The sequence below is a fragment of the Chenopodium quinoa genome, unplaced genomic scaffold (assembly GCF_001683475.1).
Source record: "Chenopodium quinoa cultivar QQ74 unplaced genomic scaffold, ASM168347v1, whole genome shotgun sequence".
In the NCBI taxonomy this organism is placed as follows: Eukaryota; Viridiplantae; Streptophyta; class Magnoliopsida; order Caryophyllales; family Amaranthaceae; genus Chenopodium; species Chenopodium quinoa.
The window spans coordinates 729,628-741,269 of record NW_018743783.1 but is presented as its reverse complement, the minus strand read 5'-3'; the positions used below and the strand labels follow the sequence as shown (position 1 = coordinate 741,269).

The window sequence follows — 11,642 nt, the reverse complement described above, 5'->3', positions numbered from 1 at the left end:
ACAATGGCACACCCTAGTGATAGTGAAGCTTAGAAACACCTCGATAGTTGCTTTCCAGAGTTTGCCTCCGAGCCTCGTAATGTTCGACTTGGCTTGTGTACATATGGTTTTGCTCCTCATGGTAAGTTTGGGGGACAATATTCTTGTTGGCCTGTCATTTTGACCCCTTATAACTTGCCTCCATAAATGAGTATGAAAAGACAATTCATGTTCCTTTCGTTGCTCGTTCTTGTTCTTAAAAATCCTAAGGGCAACTTGGATGTGTACATGCAACCGTTGATAGAAGAGTTGAAACAATTATGGGAAGTTGGCGCAAATACTTACAATATTTCGAGGAAATAAAATTTTAATCTTCGAGCAGCCATCCTATGGACCGTTCGTGACTTCCCCGCTTATGGTATGTTGTCTGGTTGGACCACATCTGGTAAAAAGGCTTGTCCATATTGCATTGAGAAAAGTAAAGCATTTTGGCTTGAACATGGTGGTAAAGTTTCTTGGTTTGATTGCCACCGCCAATTCCTTTCCACAAATCACCTTTTTCGGAATAGTAGAACTGCATTTTGTAAAAACAAAGTAGCGAAAGGTGCACCTCCACACATCATGTCAGGAGAAGAAATGTGGGAATGTGTGAAAGACCTTCCAAAGGCTACAAACAGGCCCGAGGCACTTAAACGCCTCAAAAAAGCTAAGAAGGGGTAGTTCAAGCAAACCACACTGTGGGAGCTTCCATATTGGGAGCATCTGCTCATTCGTCATAACTTAGATGTCATGCACATTGAAAAGAACTTCTTTGATTAGTTAATTCACACTATAATGAATATCAAAAAGCATACATGTGACACGCCATCGGCTCAAAATGACATTGTCAAATATTGTAAACGGCCGTAGCTTCATCTTCAGGAGGATGATAGAGGAAAATAGTTCATGCCAAAGGCTCCATTCGCTCTTGACAAGGCTCGGAGAAAAGTTTTGTGTGAGTGGGTTAAACAGTTGCGGTTTCCTGATGGTTACGCCTCCAATTTGAGCAGATGCGTAGATTTGTAGGCATGTAAGCTACACAGAATGAAAAGCCATGATTGTCACGTGTTCATGGAGAGGTTGTTGCCCATTTCTTTGAGGGAATTGCTCCCTCGTCATATTTGGAATGCAATTACAGAAATAAGCCAATTCTTCCGCGATTTGTGTTGCTACACAATTACAGTTAGTGACATGGAGCGATTGGAGAAAAACATAGCTGAGATCCTTTGCAAACTTGAGAAGGTCTTCCCTCCTGCATTCTTTAACTCCATAAGGCATTTGCCTATTCATTTGCCATATGAGGGCAAGTTATGTGGTCCTGTTCAATATAGATGGATGTATCCCTTCGAAAGGCAAATTAAAGACCCTTTCACATCCTCTTTTTTACTTCCCATTCATTGTTATGACTTGTTTATACATTTATATAACTATAATTGTATGTTCCTCAATCACTTGAAACGTAAAACTAGGAACAAGGCTCGAGTTGAAGGTTCTATATGCCATGCTTATCTCACCGAAGAGATAGCAAACTTTTGCTCTAATTACTTCCAGGTGACTGTTGACCACTAAAACACAAGATCTCGGTAGAAATGTGAATGCCGACGTGGACTCCACAGTGGACGACGCTGAAATACCAGAGTTGTTCATGGAGGATAGCGGTCGTGTGTCAAATGAGGGTAAAACTTGGTTTTTAGGTGAAAAGAACTCGAGTGTGCTCATTTGTTCGTGTTACGAAACAGCGGCATTCTTAGTGAATACAAAAGGTATAATACGTTTAGGAATGAATTGTATTAAACGTTAAGAACAATTAAAATGATTACAATGTTGATTTACCGCATGTCTTTGACCTCGTAAAAGGTTTGAGGACTACATTCTTAGTACTCGACCTTATTTGCGTAGAGAAGAAGTCATGGAGAAATGCGAATTTGAATTCTCTGATTAGTTTCATCACAAGGTGATATAAACGGTCTAACCGTGACATAATTAGGAATTTTACTTCTTGCACTTCAATTTATACAATTCATGAACTGTGACGTTGATATTCAAAACGTTCATAGGTGGTTGAAGAGAAACCAAATTCGGATGTCCTGCGAGCGTTGTGCATGTGTCCTTTCAAGCGAGTTCGAACTTGGAGGCAGATTTTTGTTGGTGGATTTAATTTACATACACATGCCCATGGCAAGCACAAATCTACAATGAATTATGGTGTGTGTGTATCAAGTGAGGATGGTGGAGAGTACTTTGGCATTTTAGACGACATAATTGAACTAGTCTACACTGGTTCCGGAAAAGAGTAGAAGACTATTTTGTTTAAGTGTAGTTGGATGGATTGTGGTAGGGGAATGAACATACATGAACAATACAAGCTTGTCGAAGTAAATCATACTAAGAAATACCCCAAGTATGATCCATTTGTCTTATCTTACCAAGTGACTCAAGTGTACTACGCATCATACCCTAGCCTAAAACGGGATCGAGTTCAATGGTGGGCTGTGTTTAAAACACAAGCAAGGTCAGTGGTTGATGCTCCAGTGGACTTAGAGTTTTTGCAGGCACCATCCCCACAAGTACATGCAACGCTTTGCCCACCGAATGACATTCCAGACTATGCCATAGATGATGATGATGAAGATGATGACGATGGCTTTGTTATCTCAAGCGATGAAGATGATGAATCTAGTATTGACTCTAGTGATAGTGACGAGGATGATGACATCGATGTATTATTAGATGATAGTAGTGATGATTCTAGTAGTGATAGTAGTGATGAGATTACTGAATAAGAGAATATGTTAATCTCCTTTAAGAATTTGCTTGTTATTGTAAAATAAAAATATGACTTGGTCTTATATTAAATCTTTATTGTTTATATAAAATTTTATTACATTGCATTATACTTGTCATTTATAATAGGGAAATTCTCAATGGTGACCCCCAACAACTGCTATGCACCAATGGTAACCCTCTTTTATTTGGCTTATACAAAATGACATTACTTTTCTTTTTTCTAATGATGACATTAATAATGGTATAAATATCAAAAAAAAAGTTAACCATGGTTAACATTTTCCCCCCAAAAGTCAGACAACAGTTATAAAAAACCCTTTCTCCCTTAATTCCCCCAACTTCCTCCATTGTTGTCTTCTTCTTCATCCAATTTTACGCAGTCACCATGCATTGGGAAGAGCTCGAGCAATCAAGGTTCGCTACTGCAATTGTTCTTTCAGGCGATTTCTGGATGTGCGTTTTTCTGACACACGCTCCAATCCAGACAAGTCGTACTACAAATGCAGTAGCTGTCACTTTTTTGCATGAGTTCCTGAAGAAAATATTGTGAGGATTGTTGATGAGATCAATGATGAAGGTTATTTCGATGGCTTAGGCAAGAAGATGATGAAGATCGCAATTGGGATGTTTTTAATTTGGTGTTTCTGTAGTTTAATTAAGTGAATGAATTTGTAAACCCTACATTGATAATTTGGGGGAAATTAGTTGAAATTAGGGTTTCATGATAGGGCAACTGGGATGTTTGTACTTAGTCCTTAACAATCTAGGTAGTAAAATCATGTACTAATCATCCTATTCAAATAAAAATCAGAACTTTGTTCAAATTCAGTTTCTTTTGTTTTATTGCTCTGTTATTCAATTGTGTCAATGAAGTACACTAAATCATGGCTGGACACAATATAAACATTAAGGAACAAATACTTGGAGATTAAAACTTAAGCAATTGTTTACAATCCAAACTGATAATTAAAATTAAAAAAAAAAAAAAGCAATTTCCAGTGATATTTCCATAAGATGCCCTGTTTTCCCCCACCAAAATACACTGATTCAAGTACCCCAAAAAAATCAGTTTCCATTGCTACTTACTTATGCTACCTAGAACCAACACATTCATCTACTGAGGCTGAGTTGAGAACCTAATACCACTAAACTTCCTCATTTTTGGAGCAGGCTGTGAATAAGACATGGGTCCTTTCCCTTTATCCTTTGCAGAAGCAGAAGCAACAGCAGCTTTTCCTTTACCCTGTGTAGAGGCAGAAGCAGCAGCAGCTTGTTTCCCTTTACCCTGTGTAGAGGCAGAAGCAGCAGCTGCTTGTTTTGCAGTGGGGCCTCCTTTACATGTTGCTGAGTTATGGCCATAGCATTGACATTTGCTGCACTTAATGGTCTTGCTTCTCTTTCCTTTCCTTTCTTCATCTTCATCCCTTCTTCTCTCTCTACAAGGCCTTCCAACTCCTCTTTTCAAGGCAGGGGGTTCAATTTTAGGCATGTCAAATTCTAGCCATTGATCACTGTCAGGGATGGAGTTGATTCTAGTAGCATATGCAGCTTTGTACCTTCTCACAGAGTACCATTCATCAAAAAACTATTTTGGATCAAGCCTTACATGCAAGATGGCTCTCATGCCATGGCTGCAAGGAATTCCAGATAGCTACCATACCCCACATAGGCACCTTCTTTCAGCAAAATTGACAGGGAGCACTGATTTTCCATTAGTGACCTTATACCCATCAGCACTAGGGTATGCCTTGCAACACCTGGACTTTCATCATCACCTCCATTATCTCCCTCATTAACAGGTTCACCATCACTTTCACCATCAACTTCATTATCTCCCTCATTAACAGGTTCAGTAATAGGGTCTGCAACTGAGTCTACAGGTTCTCTAACATTGGATGAAGTGTTTCTCCTAGGGGTTAGTTTCTTAGGTCTCTCAACTTCTATCACAGGTTCACTTGAACCACCCTCTAGATTCCTTAGACTTCTCCTAGGGATTCCCTTTTCAGGATCACATTTTGTTGTACCCAACTGTCCCACACTTTGTTTCAACTCATCAGCTTTCCTACTTGCCCTCAAAGTCCTAGCAGCCTTCAGTAACTCATTTAGTGAATTAGCCTCACCCACCCATATATGTATAAGGTCTCTTCCATTTAAGTTAGTAAACATTTTCATCAAGTCTTGATCGGTAATCAAGTCCACATGTTTCATTTTGTGAACATAAGCAAAACTAGCATGTTTTGGAATTGGTTTCTTACTCTCAACAGTCTTATCCCAATACTCTATCACTAGGTCAACTAGATTGACTGTGTCAACATCCTCAACTACCACATCAACCTCAACACCCTTATACTGAAATCTCAACACCACCGCATCACACATTCTAACACCATACCATATTCCAAGCACAAACACAAACAAGCAAGTCCATAACACAAAATCAGTAAACAAGACAACAAAATTTAGGGCATAATACTTCAACACAACCACGTAAAACATGCAACAAAACGATCATGCCAAAACAGAATACATAACATGCACAATTGAAACGATGTATAAAAATTAGGGTTTTGGATGCATACCTGAACTTCTTTTTGGCAAAATGATGCAGAAAGATTCGACCTTTCACCTACTACCCCGATTCTATCACAGGATTGAATACCCTAGTCGCAATTCTTGAAATTAAAAAAGTTTGAATCCCCCTTTATTTTATCCCAGAAGAAAATTGATAATCGTCGTCTGTTTTTTATGGTATTATAGAGTTCGAACTCAATGCTCTGCGTTTTTTTGTGTCTTGATGAACAATTTGATGGGACAGGCACCAGAAGGAAGAAGATGAAGAGTAATGAAGAGGGAGAACGAAGGAGAGAGAGAGAGATAAATGGAGGGAATTAAAATCGGGTGCTTGGGTGAAATAAAAAGGGGCATTTTTGTCATTTCAATATTTTGGTTAACCATGGTTTAATTTTATGTTAAAAACAATCATTAATGTCATCATTAGGAGAAAATAGATAACTAAGGTCATTTTGTATAAGCCAAAAAAAAAGAGGGTCACCATTGGTGCGTAGCAGTTGTTGGGGGTCGCCATTGAGAATTCCCCTTTATAATATCATGTCATGTTACTAACATCTATTTCAGGTGGTCGTGGCGGGGGGTAGAGATGGAGAATCGTCGAGGAAAGCTAAAGGGAAAGGGAAAGCTCCCGCCGTTGTGATCGACAACCATGGTGTAGAAATGGAGGATATCGAGGCACATGATATGGGTGCCACTCTGGAGCCCCCCTCCACCCATGTAGAGGATCAGACACAGGAGCATTCAGAGTTGTCGGTGTTAGACCCTACTACACTCTGGTACATACGTACATTTAATGAATTGGACTTATATTCTTATTTTCGAAAATTTAACCTATTTATTACTTCTAACAAGTTAAAAATTACTTTTTGTTGATGATCATCTAGCATTGTTGTTTCTCGTTTATTGTAGGTTTGATGGAAACAAGGTGAGGAGTGCGGTCTCCGGTACGCTTACTGGATACTATCGAGACCCTTGGAGGAACTATGGAGAGGTAAATGAAGCGACGAAACAACATTGGTTTGCCTGGGAAGATCACAGTGCCAGTCAACACCAAAGCGAAGCAAATTGCAGTAAAAACTTCAATATAACTTAGAATCAAAACTTATTTTCTAAGAAATGAAGAAAATGGGCAAAGTAGAAGTCATGTAGGCCATATTTGGTTCTATTTTGATTAAAATGGTTCCCAAAACTTAGTTACTTTTTTTTGTTTGGTCATTTCAAGCCCTATACACCTAAAACTACCTATCATTGACATGTTATGAGAAAGAAAGAGTTCATTTGGTAATAAATGAAGAAAATGGGCAACGTATAAGTCACCTAGGCCACATTTGGATGAATTTGGATGAAAAAGGTTCCTAAAACTTAGTTACTTTGGTTTTTTTGTCATTTCAAGCCCTATACACCTAAAACTACCTATCATTGACATGTTATGAGAAAGAAAGAGTTCATTTGGTAATAAATGAAGAAAATGGGCAACGTAGAAGTCACCTAGGCCACATTTGGATGAATTTGGATGAAAAAGGTTCCTAAAACTTAGTTACTTTGGCTTTTTTGTCATTTGAAGCCCTATACACCTAAAACTACCTATCATTGACATGTAATGAGAAAGAAAGAGTTCATTTGGTAATAAATGAAGAAAATGGGCAACGTAGAAGTCACCTAGGCCACATTTGGATGAATTTGGATGAAAAAGGTTCCTAAAACTTAGTTAATTTGGTTTTTTTTGTCATTTCAAGCCCTATACACCTAAAACTACTATCATTGACATGTTATGATGAAAAAAGAGTTCCTTTTCTAAGAAACATTGAAAATGGGCAAAGTAGAAGTCACCTAGGCCATATTTGGATGAAAATGGTTCCCAAAACTTAGTTGCTTTGGTTTTTTATATTCTCGTCGAAAACTCCTTTTGTTGCGACGGAAAATTTATCCGTCGGAATATTGCGACGGAAATTCAGATGCAAAATTCCTTCGTAAAGTGTGTATTTTACGAGGGAAAACAAATCCGTTGGAAAATTGCGACGGAATAATGCATCGTAAATTTCCGACGGAATAAAATTCCCTCGCAAAATACAGAAATTACGACGGAAAATTCCGTCGGAAGAGTAACTGTTTACGACGGAATATTCCGTTGGAAGAGTGTATGTAACGACGGAAATCAGTCCGTCGGAATGTTGCAACGGATTTCCAATTTAAGTCAAACCAAGCTCCGACAGATGTATTTCCGTCGGAATACACGTTTTCGACGGAAATTCCATCGAAAAAGGGCAAATTTCCTACAAAAGCTTTTACGACAGACCATTTCGACGGAATTCCGCCGGAAACGCGATTTCCGACGGAATTTTTTAGTAAAAAACGTCCTATTTTTAGTAGTGCTCGTGCTCCCCTTCTGGGGTTGGACGGGCTACATCTTCCATCTCAGGCTCAAAATTTTCCATGGCCGGCTTTTGCTTTTCCTTTTCCTCTTTATATTCTTGTCTTTTCCTCTTTTTGGAGACTTTTTCCCCTCTTGCGGTCTCTTCAGGACTTTGGGCAGAGAACCATATTTCACTGGTTTTTTCAGAGAAGTAATGTAACACAGCCTTATTGTTTTCAGGCAGCCCCTCAATGGCTAAGCAGCCTTTGTTGTTAGCATATGCTAATGCTAAGTGCAGCGTGGACACCACTCTACTTATCTTGTGGATAAGGGGTCTGCCCATTATCATGTTGTACGGAGATTGGGAGTTAATGAAAAGAAACTCTGCTCTCACGTTCTTGGCCTAAGCTCCTTCTCCCACTTGGACTGACAGTTCTATTATCCCCTTTGTTATCATCCCTGAGCCATCAAACCCTGTGACTTCATAGTTAACCCTTTTGAGGTCTTTGCTATCTAGATGCATTTTGTGGAAAGCTTCTATGAACATGATGTTGGCTGAGCTTCCTCCATCTACTAGAACTCTCTTGACTTTCCAATTTGCAATTGTTATTGCGACTACTAGAGGGTCGTCATGTGGGTATATGACTCCGTGTTGATCCTGCTCGTCAAACACTACCTTTGGCTGAGGAGGTGGTGTTGGCCACTTTTTGCGCTCATTGTAGTTTACCTAATGGACCATGTCTCTGAGGTCAACTCTAGCCCTGCTGACTGTTCGTCCATGCAAAGGCCCACCGCCAATCACCAACACGTCTTCTAGCTCTCTCTTTTCTTTGTCTTTCTCTTCCTACTTACCCCTGTCACCCCTACTATCCTTCCACCGATCATTTCTAGGTCTATCATTATATCGGTTCCTGTCCTGCCCAGAGTATTATTTAAATTGATATAGATACCCCCTTCTAATGAGGTCTTCAATATTGTCTTTGAGGTGAATGCATTCCTCAATCGTATGACCCTTATCTCTGTGAAAGTCACACCATTTCTTTGGGTTTAGGTTACTAGTAGTCATCCTTGGTGGTCTCTACCACTTATCATCATACTTATTCACATTGAAGATGTGAGATCGGCTGTGAGTTAGCTAGGTGTATTATTCATATCTGCCCTGCAATCTTCCTCTGCCTGCCTCCTCTGGCCTGAAGACCTTTCATTGTCTCTCCTCTGCTGGTCCGCCCTTCCGTACCCAGCAGAGTTAGGCTCTGCCTTGCCAGCTGCCTCTACCCGGCCGGGCTCTGCCCATCTGCCTGACTTGGCAGAGGCTGACCTTCTGGCCAGCATGGCTCTGTCTGTTTCGTCCCCCTTAATGAATTCATGGGCCTTACCTAAGGCCTCTGCCAATGTTTTCAGATTCTTCTTGCCCATGTACTCTCTGAATGCTGACCCTGGGAGGAGGCCGCTCTGCATTTCTAACAACGCCACTTCCTGGCTCATGTTGGGAATTGACGTTGCCTCTTTATTTAACCGAGTGATGAAATCTCTGAGTGATTTAGTCTCACCCTGCTCTAGCGACATCAGTTCTGTTGTCAATTTGGTACGATCTACCAGTGTGACAAAATGATCCATGAATAGTCTCTTCAAGCCACTGTACGAGTAAACTGACCCTTTCTCCTGTGAACGATACCATTCTGCAGCCAATCCCTCTACGGTTGGAGGAAATGCTTTACACCAGACTGAGTCTGTCCCGGTGTATAAGACCATATGACTCTCAAAGACATACAAATGGTTCTTAGGGGTTGTTGTCCCATTGTATTTGCATGAAACATCTTGATTTTCTCCATCGGTTCCTCCAGAATTTCCTTGTAGAAGGGTGAGTTCTCGGGATCACCATGATCTTTGCCTTCCTGGAGCGCGTGGGGATCAGAGATTGGGTAGGGGATCTGCTACGCGAGTTGATAGTGGGGACTTCGCCTGACTCCCCCGAGCTCCATTCTCTATTTAAGTTTCTAGCCTCCAACTCTTTCACTCTCTTCCTCAAGGCTGCCAGCTCCTTCTGCTCTAGGGTCAGACTGTGTACGAGTGACCTGATAAGAGTCTACCCAGCAGATGCCTGCGGACCAGTGGAGCTCGATCCTTTTCCAAATGAGTTCAACACAGCCGTCATGGCAGCCAGTTGATCCTTGCTGCACTGAGACAAGTTCTGTGGTACCTCTAGTATTTGCACTGTTAGGAACTTACCCGTTGGCATTTGAGTGATCACCTCGTTGTTCTGGTTCGTGTACGGCATTCCGAATGGAACTGTTTGAGCTGGTCCGATTGGTTTATGAGCTCCATTTGTGTTTTTGGTAATGCCAGAAGAAGCTCCAGCATGATTTGGGTTATGGGTATTGATCGGAGTTGATTTTGCAGTTACTATTGCGAGATCGGATTTATTTTGTGGTGTTTGGGTACTATCAGTTATTGGTGTTTTAATCGCCAGATTTGGTTTTTCCCCCGTCATGGCGGCTTTCCCAGCCTCAAACAACCTTAATGGTTGAGCAAAGGTGTCGGAACTACCCCTCCTTCTAGCACCAATTGTTCCGGGTGTAGTTCCGGAGCCTAGCTGGTGGCTGGACCTGGGTGCTGGCTGGGATTACCTGCACAATGAACAGTGGTTATGCCCTCGGGGGTGGTTTCGAGGAACCTCCCTCCGATGCTTAAGTCGGTAAGGTATTGGATAATAATGGGTAAGTGACGAATAATGAATGTGTCTAACCCCTTTTTCGTTGTACTTAGGTTACTATTTATAGTTGTTCTATTCTTGGTGCTGCATGCTGGAGCCTACTGAGGCCAGCCTGGTGCTGAGCCCCTGGGAGATTATCCCTGACTCCGAGATGGAGCCCTCTGGGGTCAGCCGTGAGGCTGAGCCCCTGGGAGGTTTTCCCTTGCCTTGACTGGTACGAGTGTGCACCCCTCAAGTAATGCTAAGAGCGCAGGGCAGCTCAGCGGGAGCTACCCTATACAACTAGCTCCTCAAGAGGTGGTCTGAGGCACTCAGGCCAGCTCTTGCTGAATGGAGACGTTAGTTCAATTGGATACCTTGGATCCAGAAGTCATAAAAAATAACTCACTTTAATCGGATCGAGCAGAAACACAACGGCATTTTATATATTTGAAATTATAAAATAATTAACTAAAAACGATAAGGTAAGAAAAAAAAAAAGTTACTTGAATGAGAATACAATGCGCCCAAATCACCTAAGCCACATATGGTCAAGAGCTAGCACAGCACCTACCACATGCATATGCAACAAAATCTAGGTCAACGAAAATAAAATTACATCATCTATTTTAAACTACGAGGGGACATAATTCATAAAGGTGACAATGGGTCGGATCTATTTCCTATTAATTTGATGTAGACCTGGATTCCACCCTGAGTCACCTTCACTTGGATCCATCGTCTCAGATGAGTCTTTTACAATGGCTCGGCCTTAATTTATAGTTTATCGTACGTGAAGACTGCATAGATTGTTTGTAAGACCATGAGTACCATCATCATCACAGCAGCATTAACGCATATGATAACCCAAGGGGATTTAAAGTAACGATTTTGCAGTTCTTTCGTGTACCGGTTCCACATTGTGCTGTAAGACGAGTTCACATAATCACATAGCTCTTGATAGTAGAAGTCTTGCACATCAATTTGCCTCCCTATGCTCTTGAACATATCTAGAACATCTTTGTCACTGCCCATATCATTAATTAGGATGCCTCGTCTCTCTAACAAACGAACGTCTTCAGAGTCGTTGATGAGCCGGCTCATGAGGAGCAAGAGGCCACATAAGGCTTCCGATCCGGACAGCAACGCTCAAAGGCCATGAGGTTCCTAAAGAAGGAGTTAATCCATGCAGTAATCTGCAAAGTTGGGATTTCGAATGCA

General features: G+C 41.0%; 1 protein-coding gene across 1 annotated transcript; it reads right to left on the bottom strand.

Annotated features, from left to right (window-relative positions):
- Positions 1-8,860: 8,860 nt before the first annotated feature.
- LOC110684878 lies at positions 8,861-9,481 on the bottom strand. The gene has a single exon (XM_021861316.1). The coding sequence runs from the start codon at positions 9,479-9,481 to the stop codon at positions 8,861-8,863; it is 621 nt and encodes a 206-aa protein (XP_021717008.1).
- Positions 9,482-11,642: the final 2,161 nt, after the last annotated feature.